General features: G+C 37.4%; 1 protein-coding gene across 1 annotated transcript in view; it reads left to right on the top strand.

Annotated features, from left to right (window-relative positions):
• Positions 1 to 297: 297 nt before the first annotated feature.
• STXBP6 (syntaxin binding protein 6 (amisyn)) overlaps positions 298 to 25,944 on the top strand; it is a gene marked incomplete at its 3' end in the record, with an annotated part of 45,251 nt that continues 19,604 nt past the window's right edge. The window contains exons 1-2 of the mRNA XM_009584478.1: positions 298 to 413; positions 11,746 to 11,932. Of these exons, the coding sequence (XP_009582773.1) occupies positions 298 to 413; positions 11,746 to 11,932 (303 nt within the window). The remainder of the gene's footprint in view (positions 414 to 11,745; positions 11,933 to 25,944) is intronic.

Raw genomic sequence — 25,944 nt, 5'->3', positions numbered from 1 at the left:
CAGGGGCTTATAGTGCAGAGGATTCTCATGGTTCCTTCTCAGGACGTGAGAAACCACAGTAAACTTCATTTTCCACTGACTTTCCAGGAGAATGATGTAATCGCCTCTCCACAGGGTGTATGGAGGTATTACTGTGTACTGGGGGGGAGAGGGGCATTTCTCCGCTATTTAAATGTTGTATTAAGGAGTGAGAATAATACTTCAGTGTTCATGGTCAGACACAGGGCATTCTTTGAGTCTGACCCACTTGATGTCAGACTCTCCATTGAATGTTTAATTATTTATGCAAAATAGAACATGATTGACATGAGAGATTCAGTCAGCCCAGAAGAACATGCATGCCAAATGGTGGTCCAGTCTTCTGCAGGCTCTGACCTGGACAGCCGTTTGAAGACAACTGCAGACCAGTTGTGGTGCTTTCCTTAGCCCCATGGACCCAGATTGGCACAGCAGGCTGAACATCTGGGCATAGATTGGTATGTTCAGTCAGGGATCAGGGGAAATATTTCTGGTACCTGTACTTAACTCAAGGGCTACCTGTTGCAAATGGTGGCTTTAATGTAAAGCCTCATATTCTGTCCCTCAGAGAAAAGAGGGATGTTAAGTATTCTATGTCTTGGATGAGTTCCTTGAGTAGTAACCATCGGTATAAAAAGTGTGGCTGCCGTCACCAGTTCTCTGCCTAACGCTTCTGCATTTTCCCTGAAAATACCTGATAACTTTCTGATGGCCAATGGAGAAACTATTCCAGCATTCAATGGACAGGACTCTGCAATGCAAAAAATGAGAAAATAAATGTACTATTCCTTCTTTACTGGCTTATATATCAAAGCACGGACACATTGAAGACTTTCTTCGATTGGCTACTGATCCCTCTAAAACCTTCTCATTGTGCAGAGTCAGTGGCTGCTTTTGCTTCCAGTTACTCAGAGATCCACCCTACACAGATTTTGTGCAAATTTTGCATTCATGTTGACTAAGTCAAAGTGATACAATTTGCTAGTGTCAGTAGAGTTAAATTGATGTAACATTCTGTGGTTTCCACACACATGTAGTTATGTTCGAGTTTAATGGCAACTTCTCCTTGTTTATTCCTGGACTTCCATGGACTGATGCCTCTGACTGCTGTCCTAGTGCCTACGCTGATGTTCATGTGTCTGTATAGTGCGCTGACCATAGCAGCTCAGTGAAGCTTTTTACCAGTGCTCATGCAGATGGACTGGTGCAAATGTGCGAGCAAGGATCTCTGGCCATGGGAAACACGAACAACTTCAGTTGACTTTCGCTCATATGAAACCATTCAGACTAGCATTACAGTTGTAAAAAATGAAGTACAGTGGTGAAGATACCATGAGGAAAACTCTTTTTTTTTTTAACAGTAAGAATAGCAAGTCATTGGTATAGCTAGCTTTGAAAAGTTACGTAGTATGTCATTGGAGATCTTTGGGAAGAAGCTGTGGAAGTGTGTCAGGAATGGCTTTAAAGGTGGCTGGTTTTGCCTTTAGGATAAGAAGACGCTCTGAGAGATCACTTGGGTTTACTTCTAGATAGATTTTTTTTTTTTTTTTTTTTTAAATACATTATTACATAGATTAATTTTTTCAGAGTAGCTTCAGCATAGAGGGAAAAAAGTCAATAATATTACTGTTTTCTGATGAATAAGCTACTGATTTTTTTTTTTCCTGCATTCTACTGCTGGATACCTTTTGATATGCTTAAATATAAGTGTGTTGGCATATACCTGTGTAAAATGTAATCATACTAAATCTTTTTATTTTTATTCAGTCTTCATACAGTAATTGTTTTATCACCAGAAAGTAAGTAAGTATACACAAGTGTTGTCAGCCTTTATTTGCCATTTTATATATGCTGTATCTTGTTTCCGCATTTCCATTTTTTTTTTTGTTTGTATTTTCAGATTAGGAAATCTGGGAAACAGTTTTCTGGGTGTGTACAGCACACTGTCTGTATGATAGTTCATAATTGGAGCTTGTAGAAGACATTTGAATGCTTAGTTTTAGTCCTTCTAGCCATGATTCAATCTTGAAAAATCAGGTTTCCTCATCTGGGGAAATACTGCATTCACTGAAGAAGCTTTCTAGGAAACAAGCTGAAATAGGTAAGCTCTTCAGTGAAATTTAAGGGCATGTGTGAGAATTCCTTAAAGTAAGTCAGGAGGCAGTGGCCAACATTAAAAAGAGTCAAGAAGCATGTCCTTTTCAATACGTATGTTTTTGCCTTGAAACTGTCAATGTTTGGAGCATGGAATAGGCTCATTCCACTTTCTTCTTTGCTTTGCTCCATTAATTAAGAAAAAAATTATTTGATCATTCCAATGCTTATCTGTTCTACTTCTGAATGAGATAATGCCTTCTTGGGATTGTGTACATGGCAGATTATTTTCTTCACCACTGAGTGTGTTTTAGGCTGGTGCTTATATTTATTGCTTAGCAAAGTTACTTCCAGTGGTGATAACAAATTCAAAAATTTCATTAAATGCTATTCAAAAATACCCCCATGCTTACTGACTGTAAGGATTACTATAAAGGCAATTTCTGCATAATGTAAACTCTCAATTGGAAAACCTGTTTACATCATCAAATATGCAAGAATGATTATGGCCTTTCATGGATGGATACAATTTTCCCTTATTAACGGTGCTTCAGAAGTCAATCTGAGTGGAGTTGAAATCCTTTCTAAAAGCAATAGGATTGAACCAAATAGGTGTCTTCAGCACCACTACCTTGTCTTTACTAGGGTTTCTTTTAACCTTGATTAACCATCATAGGAGTTTGGAGGAATTCTCTGATGCTTACTCTGCCTTTACTTCTCCTTTTGAAATAGCTACCTAAAAAATCGTCAAAAGCTTTTGGTTAAAACTTTTAAAGTTATTTAAATTTTATTAAATTATTTTAAAAATAAGGAAATAGAAGGTTATGTATGCAGAGGCATAATGTTATCATTAGCCTCCCTGTGGGGTGAACTAAGGCCTGTTGCAACCTTGATGTTTTCTGTTCTAAGAGAAATAAAAAATAAAGTCTAAGAGATGTTTCAGACCTCGTCTTCCCTACCATGAGCCTCTAACCATGCATGTGTGTTGCTCTGGGTTCAGGTGTCAGCTGGTTTTTTTGTGTGTGTGTTTTGTTTTAAACAACAGTAACAGCATAAGTTTTGCACTGTGTTTCGTGGCGAAAATGCAAATCCTATTTTTCGTAAGCCAGAACATGGGAAGAAACAAACAAGCTTCTCCTTCCATTTCTTCCTAGGGTAAAGTTCATAGCCATTGCTGTCTCATCTTGGTAATGGCTTCTTTAAGATGAAGGTTTAATCATCCAGGTAGCTGTAGGGCAAATGAAAGTCTGGCTCCTCGTGCTGTGTGCTCAATGACCTATATTCACTGCTCTGAATTGACCAGTAAGTCGGGTAAAGGACAGCACTGATATTTTTTGAATTGTTGCTTAACATGGTTACATTCATGTAGGGTACTATGTGTGTCTAAGTAAACATATATACATATGTGTGAAGTTTCCATCTACTCTTAGCTGCTAGCCTCAGGGCTTGTAGAAGCTGTGGAAGCAGTTGTTTCCAGTAACGCTGGTTGATTGTAGCTGGCTGTGCTGAGATGTATCTCGTGTTGTGGCTTGGAAGACTGGCAGCACAGACACGGGTAATGCTTGTCTCAAAAACAGCTTCCCTGTTGCATCACAGCTCAGTGAATTTGCCACGATGTTGATGTTTTGGGTGCAGTGTTCATATTAAACTGTCAAAACGTAATTGCCTTCATCTACTTATAATAAGTGGTTATGATACTGAATAAAGTTCTTAACCAAGCCTCTTTTCCCTTCTTTATCGGAACATGTTTTGTCTTTTTTAGGTATTTCTGATATTTTAACTCCATGGTTCTCAAAAGGAGTTTTAGAAGTCCAAATATTATTTGCTCTTAATGATGATAAATGCCAAATTCCATTTTATAAAAGGAATTTAAAAATCTGAAATCATGTAAGGGTCTTTGAAAAACTTTACCAGTGATCAAATCATGTAAGTGAAAACCTGCTGGCTTTTGGGGTGGGAGCCAGATTAACCTTCTGTTCTTCATTGATCTTTCTGTATTTATTTAAAATAGAAGAGGGGAAACAATGAACTGTTTGGCGGTTTCGCTACACTTACTGATCATATTCAGAATAATACCCTTAATATATGTTGATGATCTGATCCCTCCTGACTTTGAGTTGTTCAGCTTAATGTAACCAGTACTTTTTCACAAGAATTTTGTGTAGGAGGGAATCTTGTTATAGCAAAGCTACAGAACTGCGTATTTGAAAGCATCTAGTCTAAGATTAGGGGTTTCTTTTTCTTCTTGAAGTGGAGAAAGAATGCATGTGTGCTCCCGTGCGCCCCCCCCCCACGCTATTTGATCTAATTTGCATGCAGAAAATATTTTCTAAATTGCAAGCTGAAGGTGTGCAGTTATGTGTCTGCTGTTTAGCTCTTTTTTCCTTTTTTTTTTTTCCAGAATAGAATTATAGCAGATTGATAAAGCTTAACAGTTAACTATTGTGCATCACTTTCAGTTTTATAAAATGATGTGTTGATCCACGGAACTTGTGTTACTAACGTTGCCTTCAATTTTATTCAGAATTGTGCTTTTGGAATTGCTTTTCCCTCTACCTCACGCATACATGGACTCCTTGGAAAGATTTCCAAAATCCCAAATGAGATTGGAAAAATAAGAAAGGAAAAAACATGAATAAAACAAAACCGTAGAAAACTTGATGGGAAAAGTGAGGCATCAGATCTGTTTATTTAGTCAGATACAATTTTGCAGTAATCCAGAGAGGTAGGTTTAATGTTCATAAATATGAAGCCTGTGTTGATGCAATAAGTTTTTATGTATAAAACAAGTTGGTTGCAAAGCTGTATGTTGGAAGTTGTACACTGGAAGCTGTATGTTGCCCCATTCATCATAAAGGAAGCTTGACTGAGGTTATTCTTCGTTGGAATTTGTAGCCTTTTCCATGGAGACATCCAAAAATTACTGTGAAGACTTACACGAAGTAGTTAGATTGCAGACTTCCTTTCCCCACTCCACGTTCAGAAGAGGATGGTGGCTCTATAGTGCTTTATCCATTCGTTGGAATTTCTTGTGCTGGGTAGGTTTGTATTCCTCAAGAGCTGGCAGTAGCTTCCTTCAGTGAGTGCAGCATATTTCACTGCAGTGTTTTGCCCAGAACATGGCAGATGCTTGCTTCAAGTTTCATGCCAGGTTAAAATGTTCAAATGTCGTGTTGTCTTGGGAAGCAGTTTGTTCTTTGTCCAAGTGAGACTTTTGGCAGGGCTTGGTGCTATCTTATATGTGATAAAAATGCAGAGCTAGAAGCAAGGATGTACTAAACAGTATTTCATGGTAACTGTTCCTTCAAGTTTAAGTATAGCAACCATGCACGTAAGACCTGTGTGAGTATCCTCTAATTGCTAGCTTTGGAGTAAAGCATTTTCACTGTACCAGGACAGTTAAAACTGGTGTGTTTTGCTTTGAGATAGGATTAGTTTTGAACAGTTTTGGTTGTTTTTGGTTCTTTTGTTTTTGTGGTTTGTTTTGGTTTGTTTTGTTGGGGGTTTTTTGGGGTTTTGGGTTTTTTGTTTTGTTTTGTTTTTTGTGTTTTGTGTTTTTTGGGTGTTGTGTGGGGTTTTTTTTTTTTTTTTGAGTTTTCATCGTGCATGGTGTTTACAATACCCTGACTCACTGTTACGGATTGTTGAACTTGAATCATACTGGGCAGAAAACATCTGGATTGTTCCCTTGCAGTTGCATTTCAGAAAGCATTTCTATCAACTGCTGTGTAGCTCTGCTCTTAGCAGTTGTATCAGCTTTTAAAGAAAGAGGTTCTCTTTCTGCCTGACCAGTGGTTGGTGTGTTACAGACTCTTTTAGTAGATAAACATCAGATTAAAATCTTATCCTTTTATAGTACTCCAAGCTGTAGGAGTCAAATCCTGTAAGTTTTCATCATACTTCTGACCTTGGAAGACTGTGCTATCACATAATTTTCAGTGCAGAGCAGCACCTAAGAAGTACGTAACAAAGGAATTGCTAAACAGATTAGAATATTACATCAAGCTTCTCTATCATTAGGTAGGTTTTATTGTTGCCTCGACAAAGAAAAAGGTTAATAATACAGTCCTGATCTCTAAATATTTTCTGTTTGTGATTTTAATCTATAAATAATCTTCTTAAAGTGAGTTAAATAGAAGAAGGACAGATGAGAACTGATGCCTGATTTTCTGCTGTTATTTGCCTGTATCCCCCAGTTTATCAAACTGCTGCCACAGGAGCTCAGTACCATGTCACCTATAAAATACAGTAGGGAGGGACTTTTGAACTAATTCTCTTCATTTCTCCCTCACTGGTGTAATTATGAACATTTCTAGCTGTAGCAATAAAAACAAGGTCATGGTCTCGTGCATGCACGTATATATGCTACTACAAACAATTGTTCTGCATTTACAGCAGGCAGTGTTTTTCCTCCAGCCTACTTACATTAAGATTTTTACGTAACTTGGTTTTTGTAGTCTGATTATGCATATCCTAACAAGAAGGAAAAAACAACATACGAAGGGTGGGGAGGCTGAGAGAATATAAACTATGCAAAGTTTTGTTGGCCTTGTATCAGGGAGGAGCCTACCCGTTTGTCCAAGTTAAAACAATCTCTAGTAACTGTTTAGCTGGAACAACTTCATAGAGAAAGTCTGGCACACCCTGCCAGCTGCTCTTTTACTGCATTCACTGGAGCTCAGCAGCGCACAGTAACTTTCGGTAGCAGTAGGGAATGATGGACTGCAGCTCAAATTCTCTAACATTAGTGTTTTGAAGAAAACTTCATTTAGGTGAAATTTTTAGGGGGTGGGTCTGAGATAGTTATAATATTGTGCAACATATGCATCAGACAGTAAAGTTTCTTAAGCAATTTTATCCCCTAAATCTGGATGGCTATTGGAAAATTGCTTAAAGCATCTAGTTGTCCTTCCATATTGTCTCCTCAGAAATGTCTTCAGAGGACAGGCTCAGCTGGAAGGGAAGCTGCAACATAAACTTCTTGCTGGATGAAATAACTAGTAAATGTTTTTTGTGGATAATATATCAGCCCCTGCTGTGTTAGTTTTCTTAAATCTCTGCCTCTTGTCACTCTTTGTGGAACATGGTAGTAATGGCAAGAGCAGTTTTCTGTGACTGGATCAATGCCTTGGAAGAGAACTGAGTGAGGTGAAAATCAAAAGCTTAAACAAAAGCTTTCAACCTCCAGTCATTATGTTTGTTCACGTGCATTAATGACATTCCTAAAGAAGTCTTGGGTATTCAAATGTCTGGGAATATCTAGTGTCTAAAACACTATCTGTTAAGACTTTTGGCAGCTGAAATCTGTTAAATTTACTTAAAAGGAAAACCACAAGAGCTAGGTAGAGAACTTTTGTAAAAGTTCTGGAATAATTTGTGTTCTGTTTTATTTTTGTATTCAGATATCACAGTTTCTTTTGAGAATAGCTTTCTTAAGTTTAGCCCACATAAATTTAGCATACTAATACACACAAACCATCCTTCAGCTGTACCATCTGCCTGAGGGAATGCTGGTTGCTTACCCAGTGTTTATTCTGTAATGAAAGGTAGTTGGGAAGCAAAAGAACAAAAATTGTCCTTAACTATGGAGAACATAAAATTGGAAAAGACTTGGAGGGATACTTTGAAATTTGTCAGGAATTGGAGAAAGTGATGGCTTTTGTACCATGGCATTTGAAAGATTCTAAATTGATAGACCACTCTATGTGTTGAATGATAAAGCCATGAAGTATTCATGTTTTATTCAGTTGGACTCCCAAATCAATTCTAATTTTTCTTTGTAAATTTAAATTTTAAAAATAAGTTTTCCTGTTGCGTGCTGTCCCCTGTTACCTTGCCCCCCCCATCCCCCCACCCCCCCCCAAAAAGTAAGCAAGCTTGCCTTTGCATATGTCAACTTCTTGAAGTATTGATCTGTGTTCGTAGCAGATTGTATAAAGCACTAAGTATCAGTTTTAACCAAAGGTGAGGTTTGTTTGTTTTCTAGCTAGAAACTGATGTAGCCTAATAAAACATTTTTGTGCTAATGTCAAATAGCTTTTTTTCTTGGCCAGGGGAAGGGTCAGGAGGGGAAGAGCAGAATGGAAAGAATCAATGTGTGCGACTACACAAGCTAGTAGAACTACAAATTTCTCTTGACTCTGATGTATTGCAGCATGATCTTGCCATTTTGCAAGATGATAATCAGTAATCCATACTGTGAGGACTAAACCACTTTATCATTAACTTTCAGTGGTAGTGGAGTTTTTGTGATCCAGGTGATGAGAGAGAACGTAGATTTCATTAATGGCTCTAATTGCCTTTTAAATATGACAAAAATGTCTTTTTGTTTGTTTAGTCATATTTCAGTCCTTATGTTACAATAATCATAGAATGGCAGAACAGCCCAGGTTGGAAGGGACCTTGAAAGATCATCTGGTCTAACCTTTACTCATTAAAGAGTGTATTAAAAAAAAAGTGTGTAGTGAGACAGTGGTGTCATTCAGGCAATCTGCTAGAATTACTCAGAGCAGCAGTCTAAACGGTAGAATTATTGTCAAGAATTGTATTAACCCTTCATTTAGATAGGTAGCACACCTTGACTAATCAGAGGTATACTATTGCTTTGTATCACTTTGGACTCAAAATTTAATGAAGTGGAGAAAATCTCATAGGAGTTATTTGTATTTGTGACTTTCTACAGCTCTGTTTTTCCTATTGTGAGCATTTACCCATAACCTATGGTTTCAGACTGTTTCAGCTCAGTCTTGGTCACGTTCTTAATGGTTTTCATAAAGACTGTTCTCGCCTCTCTGCTTACTGTGGACCCATTCAAACATTCATTCTTTCCATTTGCTCTTTTCTCTTTTTTTTTTTTTTAAACCTACATGATTTAGGGGAATCAACTTCATTTTGTGATGTCTTTCCCCTTTTTGCATATCTAAAATGCCTTGAAAGGCTGGAAAATTGTTTGAAATGCCCTTTTTCTGTAAGTAGCTCCTATTTTCAAACCAACCAACCTATTGTGGACAGCTTCTTTTAGTCTTATTTGTGGAAAACTTTAGCAAGGTTTCTGTTTATTACTTTGATTTTTAAAATGCTCCTTTTTCTTTAATTGGATTCTTTCTGTGGCCATTTATATTGCCTTTTTCTATCTCAACTGCTTTCTGTCAGCTGATTGTCTCTGTGATTCTTAGGCTGCAACACCTTCCTGGAGAAATTTCTGTCACTAAACATAGTTCCTTCACTTCAAGTTAATTCTCGTTTTAATTTTGCGCACTTCCTTCCTGAATGTGAATATTCACTAGTAACAAGCCATTGTCATCTTGCCGCTATTTCTGCTTAACTCAATTTCCAGATGTCCAGCTTTACACAAGAATCTACCCTTTTTTTTTAAAACAAATAAAACATAACGCTATTCTTCTTCTGTCAACTGTTGCTTATGGCAGCCTCTTTCATTCCAAACACAACCTAGTAATGTTGCTGATTGTCTCTTAACCTCACGTGACTATCCCATCCCCTTTTACCCTCTTGCTCTTTTTAAGCAGTCAGCTCTTCTGACTTTTCCGTCTCACAGTCAAGCTGTTTAATTTTCAGTACCTCATCTGCTCTGTTGGACCATATTTCTGTCAACTGTTGCTTATGGCAGCCTCTTTCATTCCAAACACAACCTAGTAATGTTGCTGATTGTCTCTTAACCTCACGTGACTATCCCATCCCCTTTTACCCTCTTGCTCTTTTTAAGCAGTCAGCTCTTCTGACTTTTCCGTCTCACAGTCAAGCTGTTTAATTTTCAGTACCTCATCTGCTCTGTTGGACCATATTTTGGTTTGGTTTGCTTTGTTTTTCTCTTTCCTCTTTGTTTCTAGAATTCTGCTATAGCTGTAAACCCAGGCTTCCGCTATGCCATTTCCGTGAAAATTTGATATCCTATCACTTGGCTTCGTTCCCTGCTCAGGAGGAATCATTGGAGTGCAGAATTCCTATTTCTTATTCTCCTTACACTCTTTGCCTTCAGCCAAATGGGAAGTTTGCTGTTTCTGTTGGGTTTTGTGAACTCTGCTCTGTTAGCGAGTGTCTGTTGGGAGATCAAAAGGTATCATTGAGCTGATCTGCGTAATATTTGATTAAAGCAGTCCTAGCGCTTGCTTGTCAGCTCTGTACAGGGGGTCACATAGCAGAAGGTCAGACAAATTTTTCCTGAAAAATGGTTTGGGTTTTTTTTGGCCACAGAGCTTGGTTTTAAAACAATTTGGAAAATTAAGAAGTGCACAGAATAGCAAAGCAACAATGAGTATTAGAGCAGCTTTGTAGATCTATATTTTTGACTGTGAATGCGTGGTCATTAGGACACATTTGTGGGGATGGATCATTGGAAACAGCTGTGTTGCATTCTCTTAAATGTTTGGGATTCAGCTGTAAACTTCTGCTTTAGCTAGTTGTGCTCTGGCTTCCTTTTCACCTGTTAAAGCATATTACTCCTCTCTAGGAGAACTTTTTAGCTTTGCTGTTGTTCATGCTTCATTCTATTTTGCATATTAATCTCAACAGAAGGAGAATTTGCAGCTTCTTCCCCTCTTTTTACAGTGTTCTCCATAAATACTATCATGTAATATACTATTTTTTCATACGGATATATTTTCCATGTGTTGAGGCTTCAGTGAACAACACAGGAGAGAGGAATACAAATCGATTTCTCTTTCAACACATCCATCCTTATGTGTTTTAAGATTAGCTTTAGACCTAATTCCTGTATTTGTTATAAGTTGTCTCACAGCATTTCTGGCAAAAGAGTGCAGATAAAAATTGAGTAATATGGTGACTTAATTTTTTTTCTTTTTCATAAAATGCTTTATCTGTGATAGTGTGACATGTTAATAACACAGTTTGTCAAACATCTGTATGTATATAGAATTTAGAATAAAAGAAATGCAAATTCTTTGGGCTTTGAAGTGCTGCCTAAGCAGACGATTTCTCTTAAATCATAACAGGAATGCATCAATTTGAGGGCTGATTTCAAAATTATGTTACCGAAGTATAGAAATGGTTTTGAAAGGATGGATTTTGTTTCATTTTGAGCATAATACAAATATCTCAAGAATTGGATGGAATTGATATTCAATAAATTCTAGAAACTTAATACATATGCACATGCAACTTTGTCAAGCTATGTCTTGACTATGTGCTTTTATCTGTCAAAGCAATCTGACTCAGAGTACACATAGAATGTCCTAGAATAGGAATAACTTGACTGACATGTCCTTTATTTTAAGATGTTATTTTTACTGAACCAGTAGTTTCATAATCTAGTTATCAATATTCTTGAAACAAAGGCAGTTGCCACTAGGTTGCTAAGTGACTATAAGCTTACATAAGGGGTAGTACTGTAAAGAAAAGGGGTAGACTGCCCACTTTTAGTGTTCCTAGTAAAAAACTAAGAATTCTTGTCTAATTTTTCAGGTTTATTCTTTGACACTGATGTGGCTACAACTTGTATAGAAATTAGTTTTGTCTTACTGGATAGTGAGTACCAAAAGATGTACTAGAAGAACCCTTGAATCATAATGTAGCTGCTTACAGGATTACCTTTCCACAAGGAATGCTATTTCCCTATTACCCGAAACATTGGCTAGTGCTTTGTTTTGTTTTTTAAAGCAAATGGAAGCCGGATCTTTATGAGGTGCAGACGACAGGGGGTCTCGGGGGACGACTGATGCTGTACTGCGCAAGCTGCGCACAGCTCGCTGTGCAGCCTCCATCAGAAGGGTGCAGCTGTGCAGCTGCTCCGCTGGCGTCCACGGTGCGGCCAGATCTTAAGTGTGGTATCACCAGCCACAGGAGAGTGAGGCTCAGAACCTCTGGGGCCCGTTTTCATAGATGGGGTATTTTAGCTAATGGTATTCATAGCTATTTCGTTGAAATTGAATCTGGATTAAGGGAGTAGCAGGCGTAAATTAAAACGCGCCATAAAGAAAATCATTCACTGGGAACGATGATGTCTGCAGAACGTCCAAAATGCGATTAAGCAAGGCGTCAAGATACTATTTCTGGATATTTCAAATACCATGAGGGTCTGCAGGGTTTTCCTCACTGCTATAATACAGTGTGAAAAGAACAAATGATAGAAGTAATCAATTAGCTTGCATTGCCTTTGGTGTTGACCATAATGAATTGAACAAGCAGACTGAGGCAGGTAAAAAGAAATTGATTTACTAAACTGATGTATGTCAATACATGCAAACCCTGTGTTGATAGGATCTAGAATCTGGAAGGGGTCATAATATTTGAACAGTAAAAGGTGATTCTTATGCACATCTCTAAAAAATTGAGCGTATTTTGAAAGCAAATGCTGAGTGATATAATGTGTGTTATCCCTTTCCACCTGTGCACTTTTGGGATTGTTTTGTTGCTCTGAAATGCAGAGAATGTTCTAAAATGACTTTGTCGTCGTCCCCCTATCTTTTGTGTTGTACCAGTAAGTGCTTGATGTACAGTTGATAACAGTACTGATAACTTCTAAGGAATTTAATGTTGTTTTCTTCCAGGTTCAGTGTGCTAGTTGTTTGAGATGCACTGTCCAAGGAAGTTGGTGAGGTGTCAGGAAGCATAACCCAGGCAAGGGAGGGTGGAGGTACAGAAAAGAGCTATGGTTCTATCTGCAGTCAGTGTATCCTGCTGACAGTGCAGCTGGTCTATAAAATTAGGTAGATACTACCACATCCAGTTCAACCAAGCCTTATTTTATATCTGATATACAGTGTCTGCATTTGTTCAGAATGTTATTAAAGTTATTACACAGTTGGTTAGGTGTCTGTTGTGCCCGACCTGCTGTTGAATCGTGTTTGAACTTTGTTATTAGTGTTCCACAGGGATAATCACACACTTCTTAGGTGGGGTTTTTTTTTAGATAAGACATTTGTATTTATTGTTCTAGGAAACTTTGACCTCTTATTCATATAAATGTTTTGATGCACTCCAAGAGAACAGAAGTTTACATTTTCCCAGCAGTTATTTCTAGTCCCAAGAATACTGGACCACTACTGCACCCAAGTACTTGGTTATACAGTGTATTCTGACATACTGTCTGGAAACTCTTCCTTTGAAGACTGAAAGGTGGGTATCCTGTAAGGTCCTGCTATTCTGATTCCTATTTGACTATAATTTCAGAACTGTTTATTTTCAGTTGTAGATTATATGTAAACATTAAAAAAACAAACCCCAAGCCCTAAATCCTGTTACCCAGAACCTCCATCTGTGATAACAACCAATACTGTTGTTGGTCCCATAATGTTAAATCATTCAGCAGCAAGATCTTTTATGTAATCTGTAACCTCAGTCTACAGATTAGCACTGCTTATCATAATGCAGTAATAAAATTTAATACATTCCTACTCATGCATTGCTGCATTTTTTAACTCTACAGGGTCATCCACATGATAACCACTCTTCGCTGTGTCTCATCTGTATTATGTATTCCACAGGATCTCTGCTGGTAACATTTGTGTAAGCTTTGAAGATGCAGCTGCTTCTTATGTTATTAAATCCTTTTCATTACGTATTCTTTATAGAAGGATAAATACAAATAGTTTAAATAACAATGGCAAGAGAACTTACTGAAGTCTAGGGCTACACAACTGCAATTTGTCTAGTATTGTGCAGTGTGCTATGTTCAGTTTTAAAGTTCAATGTCATTAATATACCAAGAATCCACTATGAATTTGCTGTATAATTTCTAAAATTAAACTTCAGGCTGAGCTTCACAGACTGGTTGAATGAATTAGTAAAAGGCTGGGATTCCTATTAAAGCCAACTGATTAGTATACTATGTTGGCAAAAGAAAACCCTCAGTGATATTAATCTGAGGACAATGGTGGTAGGTACAGCATGAAATTCAGATTTAAAAATCAACCATTAAAAAAACCTAAATATCTTTAGTACTGGGTATTAGGATTAACTATTTCTTCATGGAAAGTCTTCTAAACAAAAGAGCCACCCCCCTGCAAAACCCTACCTATAATACCGTGTATTTTCTAATCTCTCGAGATATGACCCTTTCTGAGAATTTTCAGCACAAAAATTGGTCTGCACTGTGTATGTTGAAGGCTAAGGAATTACAGGAACTTTAAGTAGATACTGAGATGGTTGATGTTTCTCCAACAGCTACAAGTGGCAGGGCAGGGGGAAATAACTCAGCCAAGTATCAGTTTGTTTCTGCTCCAGGTACTTGAACTAGCTGATGTCATTCCAGGCCACGGGCTTTTGAATCCGTGTTTGTTTGCTCCATTGAGAGAAGTATATGCAACTCTGATAGCTCTTTATCTTTCTTGGTGAAGGAGTACTTGAGTGAGATTTTTGTGGTACTGAGGAGGACTCCAGGCAATCTTAAGCAGGATTCCTGTGTTTCTACATGGGATTTCCAGAAAAATGTGTATGAAAGCGCCCGCATTGCAAGTCCTGAAGTGTGTTAGATGAACTGCAAGTGCACAATCTCAGGATTATGGTATGTTGTTCAGTCTCGTATTCTCACCTGAGCAACAAATTGTGTGGGAAACCTCATGCAAGTATTCAAAGTCTTCAGCTTATGTTTAGGGAAGACTTCCCGATGGAAAGAGAGGAGGATGTATCTGAGGAAATCTGAACATAGGGCAGGTCTGTTTCTTAGGTTTATTTTATTTTCAGCTTTCTGGAAATTGACTTGCTTTATAAACAAAATGTTGAAATAATAGCCTTGTTTGATAATGTGAAAATAATTGATCTCCAATAGATGACAGATACTTACGTAGAATTTTTTAAAAGCTTATTGTACTTGTATATTGTGTTTTAGGATTTGCGGACCAAGTGCAAATCAGGCTGGATTACTGTGTTTTAGTTTGATTTTCCAGATTAGAATGCTTTTATCTTGTTTTACCCCAGTTTGTAATCAAATGCATCTAGTGGGTCCTCTTTCTGCATATGTGAAACACAGTATCTTAAGCAGCTTCATGAAGCCATGTTTTCCCATTCCTATCTGAACAGGAATATCCCTAGCAATGACCCAGAGAACTTGCTACAGCATTGATACAGGTACATACTGAACTATTTACACTTTTTTTAGCTGTAATGATTTGGGTGAGTTTAGTAATATATCCAGTGGTGCTTATTGTTCTGTTATAAGGCTTTAATTATCTATTTCATTTTGTAATTGTTTGTAACAGGAAACATTAAATCAACAGGAAGGCCGTAGCTTGAACCAGAACTTAGAAAACATTGAAGAAACCCAATCTTTAATCTATCTAGTCTCACCTCTCCTGTAGCATAGGTCACAGAATACTGCCCAGCAAATTGAAGTAGAATTGGTATTTAGTCAGCTCTTATCCAGCGTAATGGGGGACTGACACAGTCCAGGTCACGGAAGACAAGGAATTAGCTCAATAATGTACTGGGAGATGTGTCAGAATGGGGGAAGAAAAAAAAAAACCACCCACCAAACACCAACCCCCACAAAAAACCAAAACTCCCCCCCAAAAAGACCACAAGAAAAACACCACAAAGAAAAAAAACAAGCAAAAACCACAAAACAAAAAACAAAAATCACAGGTTTGAAAGGAGTCTGCAAAGCAAGTCCTTCAGCATAAGCCTTCACTCTTAACGTTTTGGTGGCAGTTTAGGGAGTTGCCATTCTCTCCCTCTCCGATGGCACTGCAGTTCGTGCGGTTGTGTACTGACCCAGGTCAGGAACTGATTCAACTGAAAAATATTTTTCTTTTCCTGTGTTCTTTTTCAGCCTGCTCACTTTGCAGTCTGGTTCTTTCTGTGAATATGAAACCCACAGCGTGGGACATAGTGAAAGCCAAGGCAATGGGAGGAGGTAGCTGGCAGCAGTACCTGATTTAAGCCGTAGAGATACCAAGCTTCTAACTGTATTCTCTGCTGTCTCTGCACCGCAGCTCTTGTTTGGTGCTGGTACAAATCCTGAACAAACCGATTCCATGCATTTGTGCAAAGCTGCATTTGAGCTTAGTGAGATCGAGTGAGGTCTTCATAAACAAGTTATGCATTATTAAAAGTAAAATAAAAATATTGTGTGTAAATAATCAAAACGGAAGCAAAGTGAAATTCACAGGGCTGAGGTATTATGCAAGGGTTTTCCTAAGCAGTAGCTATTATTGTTACCCTAATACTTACTTCAAATGTGCTTTTTATCCAAAGACTGGAACAGTAGTTTGCATAGCCTCCTCCCGAGTCATGTATACTAGGATATGCGTTCAGAGGAAGCTAAGGGACACAACAGCCCATTACATAAAGGAGATGTTAGCAAGCTGCTCAGCATTCTCAGCCATGGAATGGCAGCTCACAACCCGAATAAGTGTTCCAGCTCGTCACCCAAGCCTCTCAAAGATGGCAGTTTGTGTCCCATTGTAAAGATGATATCTGTCTTACAGGCATTTATCCCTATCAGATTTATGTGAAATGTATGATTTATTTCCTTGGACTATTGTTCTTTATTTGCCACTGATGGAAGACTTAGTAAGTATCAACATTGTAGATGGTCTCAGATCTTCATTTTTATATTTATTGAAAGGAATTAACTAACTTAATGTTATATTTATTGCAAAAGTAGCTGTATAATATCTCCATCCTCGTCTTTCTCAGGAGAAATATTGTTTCTGATTGGCAATGTCAGGTGAGTTGGGGAGAGCATATGGCATTATTATTTTTCCTGTCACATTCTAATCCTTGTGAGTATCTCATGGTGGGATATAAGTAAAGAACTGCTTCCTTCTTACACAAAAGTATTGCATCAGATAGCATCCCTTTTCCTGGGTTTTTATGCAAGTATGATGCTAATGTGTGTGCTCCATGGGTAGGAAAGAAAGCTATTTAGCTTGAAGGTCTTTTATTACTGCACGGATGACCTTTCTGCAAGGTCTGTTTAAAACGAAATTAATAGCTCTTATGTCTGGATAATTTGATAAACACAGAAGGGTGGAAAAGTTTCTGCCCCTTTTTTAGATCATTCCTTAAATGCCTAATGTGTGTGGGTGATGTAGCTGTGACACATCACTTGGCTGATGATGCATTTCAGCTCTCCTTAAGAGCAGTTGATGTGGTTCAATTATTTGCTTTAAAGTAATCTGATCCTAGTTACTTTCTTACAACCTTGCTGGTCATATTCAATACCTGTTATTCTGGGAATGGTCCGGCCTAACTCAGCACATAAAATACAACTGAATCAGACATCCCTTTATTTCAAAGGGATTAATTAAAACCAAGAAGCCTTACAATTCCCATGGTATTGTCCAGTAATCTTTTAGCATTTGTAAACTATTGGGAAGCTACTTTAACCAGTCTGTTCATTAGTACTGTACTTGTTGTTATGCTTCATGCTGTTGAGTTTGACTAGGGGGAGTGAGACATTAAGATAAAACCCTTTGAATGGGATAGGGCTGCTCTGCTCCCTTCCCCTGTAATTTTAGTCCTTGCATCCTTTCAATCCAAATGCCTTTGCTTTCTTTCCCTGATGTTGTAGTTTCTATAGCTATTCTGGATCACATTCAACTTCTTGTGTTGGCAGTCTTTGCAATTACACCACATTCAGTAAATCTCTGACAAGGCTAAATTGACTTCTGAAGAGCCTTTTGAAGGCCTCATTACCATCAGTTTCTGTCCTGATGTGCTAATAGGGACACATCCCTGCACTTCTAGCAGTGCCAAAGAATTAAGTGCTTCAATACCTGTCCCTATGCAGTATAAATTTTCTAGGATAGTGCTTGTTTCGTTTAGTTTCAAATAGCATATTCTGCACAGCTGTGATTGAGTAGGTCTGTAGAAACCTGGAACTGGGATGCAGATGTGTTTGCTTAAGAACTGTTAAACCAACTGATGCAGCAACTTGCTGCTTGTACATAGCTCTCTCCAGCTGGCAAAAACTTTTTTGGGTTCGTAGGTAATTTTCTGGATTTAAGATTCTAGTTCATGTAAGAGCAAACCATTTCAGTGTTCTCAGGCTTGGGAGAAGGGTGGAAGGGTTCAGTGGTTGTGTTTCACCAGTACCATGGGAGATTTTGCCAGCAAATGTTATAAACCACTCTTACAGTAGTTAGGCAGGTCAGATGATAGGTACTAATTATGGTAACACAGTGATTCCCAGATACTCTGATTTATCCCATTTATTGTTTCATGAACAGAGACTGAGTTCTGAAAGAAAAGTTGTTGCTTCTTGAAAAGCCAGTGGCAGAAAAAGTGCCAGGCAGGGGAGAACTCGAACAGGAATGCTGCAATGGTTTTTAATGCATAATTTTAGTATTAACTCTTTTGATTTCTCAAATGGTCATGTGAAAAGATGGAAGGAGGGAATTAAACCCCTTAAAGCGAGGGGTCCTATTTCTTGATCTTTTACTTATTTATTTCAGGGGAGAAGCAAAGTAACTTTGGTTTTAGTAAAGCATCTTACCTAGCAGCACAATGCTGTCCTGAGCAAACATAAACTAAAATGGTAATGTTTGCAACAGGTCACTAACTAGGAATAATTGCTGATGGAAATGGACACCTGTGAAACAATTAAATGTTCCTCATTAAGAGAATTAGCCTGTAGGGTGGGGTGTTCCCCCCCCCTTTTTTTTTCCCCTTTTTAAGGTGCTGTGTCTAACTGCTACTATTAATGTGTACTTATATAATTAAGCTAATGAATGCTGGTAAACTTTTAAAACTTGTGTTTCTAGGAGATTTCTGTGATGTTATTTTCTCTTAAATTTCACTCTGAAGCAACTTAAGTAATGTAATGGCTTTATTACTACTTTTTTCTTTTCCATTTTCATTTTTTACAAAGGCTTGGGAGTCAGAAATTTCCAACTGATTTTCCAGCTTAGTTTCAGTGGGAGGCAGGGTCAGACCTGCAGGAATTATGGTAGCTATTGACAATATGCTGTTATTGTAAATTCTTCGAAGTTGTAAAAGTGAATCTTTATGGTGTGAAGCAAATCCTGTGTGTGTTTTTTTTTTTTAAATATGAAACTGAAAACTGAACTTAAATGCTCAGAGAACTTCTTCAAGTACCTAGGTTTTTGCATTTTTGTTTCAAACACTTTTTACATTTCAGTTCTATTTCCAGCTTGTAACACTATTCTGAAATTTAAATTTATTTACTCAACAAGCTTCTATTATGTAAAATAAAGGTTTGTTGAATAGGGTTTGTGTTTATCTGTGAAAATTAGTATTTTTATTTTTTTTACTGCTTCTGTGGCAAAATAGTGAATTCTCCCCCCCTGTAATTGAAATTCTTTAGCAACAATTCTGTCTAACTTTTTTCATTTCAAAGGCATTTAATAAATACTATGTCTGACTTTTCTAGAAGGCAAAGGTATGGAAGAGCACTGTACCTCCTTGATGGGTAGAGGAGGACGGAGATAGAAACCAGCTACAGAGGTACCATGCTTGACTTGCTTTGAATTACCTTTGTCTCCTCAAAATGTGTACTTATCTGAAGGAAACAAAACATGGTTCATTGGTTAGAGCTTTTTTGTACGAAAATTGTTTCCTAGCATTAGAGAACCAACCACAAATTGTAAACTACTATAATAAAACAGGTCTGGATACAGTGTAATGAGTTCTTCCAGGCTGAGCAAATCAAAGCAGTTATTTATTACTGAAGCAGGACGCGGTTTGACGCTGCATGGTTGAAATCTTACGCAATTTATACAAGCAAACAAAAAATACTATGTGTATAAGACAGTGGCTTGGAACTGTTTTCTTCCTGAAACATCAGCCAGAGACGTGGAGCTCTGATATAGTTATCTCTTGATGGCTGGGGGCGGCTGGCTGCGAAATGGCACAGAAGAGAACCGTTAAGGGAAAATAGATTGTGCCAAAGCTTCTTGTCATGTTCTCCTTTTATCTTGACTTAAGAAGGTTGTCATGCCGTTGTTGCAGGCTCTGATAGGAAGGGGAAGTGTTACAAGTCTGAACTCTGCAGACAGTAGTGGCGTGTAATACAAATGTGCAGTTCAGTTAAGCATTGAGAAACAATGATATATGGGCTGCAATCCTGAATTTCCCAGCCCCACTTCCTGAAACTGCGGATAGCTGAGCCCAGTAAAGTAAATAACCTTTGATTTGAAATGAAAGAGACTTTCACTTATACCAGTATGCTTTAGACAGTATTCTTTTCACTGCTCAGCATCTCGCTTGAGCAATTTTGAGTCCTTTAAGGACTTCACAGAAGGCAGCTGAGAAATAATTCTCGCTTTTTTTGTTTGTTTGTTTTGCTTTCCCTGAAAGTCAACTAAGCATTTGGTAACTTGCAAAGAAACATGTGATTCAACAGGTTTGGATTTTATTCTATAGTGGGTTTTGATTGAATAGCTTAGTGCTTGTCTGTAAGGAAAGAGTTAGTTTGTCTATGACTGGTTAGTCTGTAACAGCGATACTGAAAAGGATCCATCTAGCCCCATTTTTTTTTTTGATACTGGCTAATAATGAGTACTTGGAGAGTGAGGATAAGGAGAAGGCAAACACACATCAATATATTCAGTAATATATTTTCTAGCTCCTTCCTAAATCTTAGACTTACTGAACCTGGTACTGGATCTTTACACTTAATTTTTTTGAGGATCCTTTTTTTGCAAGCTTGTTTAAACTCATCTAGGTTTTCTAGTGTTTTATGACAATAGTTACATGGTTTAATTTTGAATTGCATGTGTTTCCTTTTTTGATTAACTTAATTTAATGCCTTGTAGTTACTGTGAGAAATTGAGAGGAAAAACTGAGTAGTTATTCCCTATTCATCATCTTCATGCCATTCTTGGAAGTTAGGACTTATCTCCTAAGTATACTCCTATACTCCTCCCCTGCCTTCACCCTTTCCAGCATTTAGCACTCTCTTTCTGGATTGAAAAATGATATTTTTATGTTCTCATTGCAAAATTTCCCTTTACAATCTTTGATCATTCTTGTTATGTTACTTTATTGCTTCTAGGTTTACTTTATCTTGTACGAGATGGAACTACAGTACAGTACTACTGAACGCGTACATGGGTATCTTAATTATATTGTAATATAATATATTTAAATCAAATTATATAATATGGAATATAGAAACATGTACTGTGTTATAATAAAAGACATGTAGTTAGGAAAACAGTATTACTCGTGTGAGTTGGAACTTAACCTTGTTATAATAATGACCTATTTAGTTAAAGATAAAGTCTTTGTCAGATGATGGTTATTTAATCTTTTCTCCATTTTGTATTTCTCCTTCCTTTTTCATATCAGATAATATTGTATTTTTTTGAAATGGTGAGTGATACCTTTTAAAATTGATGATAGCACAGTATTTACAAACCTTTTGTTTCATTTATTGGGTTTAATATTTCTGGGTTTGCTTCTAAACTTTGCTTCTAAAACATCTGATTTTAAGTCTTCAGTATGGACCATCATCAAAGGATTTGTACTGATTTGCATCAGCTGATGAGTGGACTTTAAAGGCCATGTGTTTAAATTGAAGTTGGACTGGGACTTATGCCCTCTTGGCAGATTATTGACCAGCTGGACAGACTGCATAATATACCACAGTCCATGGAGAGGGACTTCATGTCTTTCATCTTCAATAGGTGATAAAGTGCTCAATAAAATAGCGTGTCTTTTATTAAGTCACTTTTGCTTTTAATAGACGGATAGGGACATACCAAAAGCTTTATCATTTCATAGTATTTTAATTCTTTAAAGTAAATCTGAGGTAATGACTGCCATATTGTTTTTGCGGAATTATAAAAGCTTTATTCATTAAAATGAATACTTTTGAGCGGTCATTTTGGTAATGTAAATCACTTTTAAATCACTGGACAAAGCTGTTGAAGCTTGAGTTTAGTGACAAAACTTGGTACTTTTCAAGAGGATTATTTTCTTTAGGAAGTTTTGACCCTCGTTTTCTTGGTCAGTTCTCATCATCCGATTTCTGAATGTTATATTAAAAATGTGGCTATGCCTGTCATCGATCTGTAAGTGTACCATTTTCTTTCTTGATGCTTTTAAACTAATAAGTCAATACCTGTAAATGATGTTCTGAATATTATGATTTAAGTACTTGGTTCATCTTGATATCATATGGCAAATGTAATTTCAAAGGATGTTGTACAGTAACTTTTTTTTCCTTACATAAACTTAAGATCTGTATCATTAATTGATTTACCAGGAAATCTTTCCTAATCTGCAATGAAAATATGTAGTTTTACTAATAGGAGGTGAAGGAAGTAGTGATAATTTGCTTTATGATGCTGTCTGTTGGAAAGGCTATTTTTAGACTGTTGGAAGAATCTAAAAAACTGGGAGAGAGAATAATTAAATTTATACATTTGTACATTTGAAAGTATGTCCCAAGTATAGAGATACACAACAGAGAAGCATAGAATGTGGTAAAATCTGTAAGTATCTTCTAAAATATATTCCTAATTTACGTAGCACGAGCACAACTACTTCAGGGAATATCTTAGTGAGGTACTTTGATGTAACTTTTGATCAATGTTCAGAATTTACTTTCTGAATTGCCAAAGCTGAATTAGAAGTGCATGTGTTGCAGTGATACTGATTCGCTTCATGAATGCATCACTCGGGACAGTCCCACTTTTTTGGTTTGTCTACAGCTATTAATAATTTAACAAATGCAACTGCATTTTTATTATAATTTTTATAAAATAATTTTATATTGGACTTTTTTTTAAAAAGGCGAACTATTGTCTTTTGAGGAGAACATGGCTAATTATTGGTCTCTCTAGCTACTATTATAAGGGTTTAATATTTTTAAGACTTTCAGCAAGCTTTGAAAGAATTTTATTTCACATAGGGTAAAAGTGTAAGGAAACTGAAAAAGCTATAGAGTTTTTACTGCCACTACTGTAGTTCAAGTTCAAGGGCATTCTGTTCACATCTTATATAAAAAATTTCAATGTAGTTTCAAGCCCTTGAGAAACACATTGATACATTTAAACTAAGCAATTTACAGTAAGGACAGCAGATATATTTTCTTCTTTGCTGCACCATTTAACTGGTTTTATCAATGAGTATTTATGGATGACTCTAACAGGGTAATTACAGGATAGCCTTCATAGACTAGGCAGCAGACAGGCCAACACTCATGGTGATTTTTGGCGCTAAACTATGCGGTAGGAAGAAGCTATTAACAGCAAATTTACAAGCAATGAGGCTTAGAATAATAGAATATATTAATACTGTGTATTAGAGAACAGGAAAATCAAGCAAATGCTCTACTATACATACAATATCAGATTAGACATAGGAGCTTTCCTTTCAGGATGGGAATTGTCTGGTTTAGGGGTATGTAAAGCAGAGAATAAGAAAGAAACTCCAAAAAGTCATAACCAAGCCAAAAAAAAAAATGTTTAAAAAGGCAAATACAAATGTGCATGTAACTTACATAGTAATAAATTTCATACAAGAAAAATACGAATTGGTTAGTTATATGTTGAAATTCCAGTTGTTAGTCCTGGTGTTTGGAGATTCTTCTGTTTCTTCATATGAATTTAAATTTGAATGGGGAGGAGTGGAGGAATGGGTAATTTAGTAGAAATGATGTGGGCTTTTTCTTTTACTTAATCCCCTCAGTTTAAAGTGCTTGCAGTTTTTACAGAGTAGTCAGCACACTAAAAATGACTGTGGCACAGATGTTAAGAATATAGAACTTGATCAGAAGAAAATGCTGACACCAACTAAGAGGGCAGTAAAGCTGAAAAATAGAATTATTTGAGTAATAGGTACATAATTTCTATGTATTTTTAAAGTCCATTCAAGCTTTCACTACAAGCTTATGTAAACATCATTAAATTGAAATTTGCAAATCAAATTTCATTTGCAAATCTGCTCAGTGCTAGGCCCTTAGACACTATGGTTGGCGTTATGTAATTGGTCTGACTTTAAGCGTTACGCCCTGAGCCTTCAATAATTTAGTAATACGAAAGTAGAATATTGGTGAGGGTAAAAATTATGTATTATATGAAACTGACATCAAAAGACAGATGATCTCTAGCTCGCTGGTTTGCATTACAACAGTAAATCGATGTATTGATGCTTGTAATGGAATTTGTAAATCCTCAAGTAAATCTAATATCACTCAGTTATCATATGGGAACATAGTCATATAGAAGTGTAGCACAGCTTTCAGTGCTCTGCCTTTCTGTCCTTGCAGGCAGGTGGGGTGATTTGGATTGGAGAGGTGGACTGCAAGGTGAGGGGAAGAGCTGGGAGGACCACAGGGCTCAAAGGTGTGATTCTGTGTCTCCTCAATGGTTCGGAGCCTAACTGGCCAGCTGCTGGTGGCATGGTGCCACCATCAGCATGGAGCCGATCCTAGTTCATGTCCTTGTCTATGACCAGGACAACGGGATGTGCTGTACTTCCCTTAGGTTTGCAGGTGATACCAAATTGGAGGGGAGTAGTTGACATGCAGGGAGGGAGATAGGACTTTTAATAAGCTGACTGTAGATGCGGGAATGGGACGACGGGAACTTCATGATGTTCAACAAAGACAAACGCAAAGTCTGCACCTGGGCTGGAATAATCCACTGCTTGGGCTGAGGGCTAGCCGGTTGAGTCGGGAGCAGCCTGGTGGGGAAGACAGGCTGGACAAGGCTTAGTGGACCACCCTTGCCGCAGTGAAGACGAATTGCATGTTGAGCTCCATTAGCAGGAGCGTAGCCTGCAGATCAGGAGTGATCGTTCTGCTCTGCTGGACATATGGGACTGCATCTGGAAACCTGTTTTCAGCCTCCTAGTGTAAGGCGCGTACTGTTAAAATTCAGAGTCTAGCACAAGTCAACTAAGGTATTTAGGAAGCTGTAGCGTATGACTGGAGAGACTGAGGAAACTGGTTTTGTTTAGAAAAGATCAAAAGAGAAGACAAGGCCAGGGGGGCATCTAATTGCAGCCTTCCACTCCCTAAATGTTTTATGGCTGTAGAGAAGGTAGAACTAGATTCTTCTTAGATGCGTACAGTAGAAAACTAGGAGGCAAAGGTGACAAGTCACAATTGGGGAAACCACAATTGGTTAAAAGGGAAAAGAAAAGAAAAAAAAAATTAAAATCACTATGGGAAGGTGAAGTTACATACTTAGTTTTACCGTGTTTTGCCATTAAGCAACCTCACTGAATGTTAATGTTTGGCTGGCTTTGAGCAGGGGTTTGACTAGATGACCTTGAGAGGCCTGTTCCAATTCTGTGATTCTGAATTGTATAAATGAGCAAGCGGCAGTGGGGGAACTCCAGCGTGTTTAGACAAAGTAATTCCAGTCTGTCATGAAATCACAAATGTTTTGGGAATCTGAGTGCTGTGTACAACAGGAGCTTCTTTAAAGCTTCATAATAGAATTGGAACATTCCCCCATCTACTTTACTCCCACAGTAAAGTCTTATTTATTAAAGTTGGTATTTGAATCTTGCTTTACTTTACAATGATGGTGTGCTGGTCTGCACCTCATTTCTTACCACAGAGAAGCTAAAAATCAGTCAGAAGAATTAATTACAGGGAGATGTAATGAGCTGTTCATCCATTTTAAAATAAATCTCTCACTGCAGTGTACAATGAATACATAGTGACAACAGCAGGAACAAATCTGCAAGGTGATACAGTGGTGCTTGTAGTATCAGTTCTCTTTTTGTTCAGACACCAGTTTTGTGTAAGGAGATATTCGGTGAAATGCAGATTGGGGGTTTTTTGCAATATTTCTTCATTCCCAGATTTTTCTTAATTTTTTTTTTTTTTTTCAGTTTAAAGTGATCCTACTGTATTTCTCCTAGGTTGGGGAATTATTTGTCCTCCAGATAGTACCATGGATTAGGGGTTTTTTTGCACTATTGTAGCATTGTATT

This window comes from Fulmarus glacialis, unplaced genomic scaffold (assembly GCF_000690835.1).
Source record: "Fulmarus glacialis isolate BGI_N327 unplaced genomic scaffold, ASM69083v1 scaffold4169, whole genome shotgun sequence".
Lineage (NCBI taxonomy): Eukaryota > Metazoa > Chordata > Aves > Procellariiformes > Procellariidae > Fulmarus > Fulmarus glacialis.
Note: the sequence above shows the minus strand (reverse complement) of the source record. Positions and strands in the feature narration are given on the sequence as shown.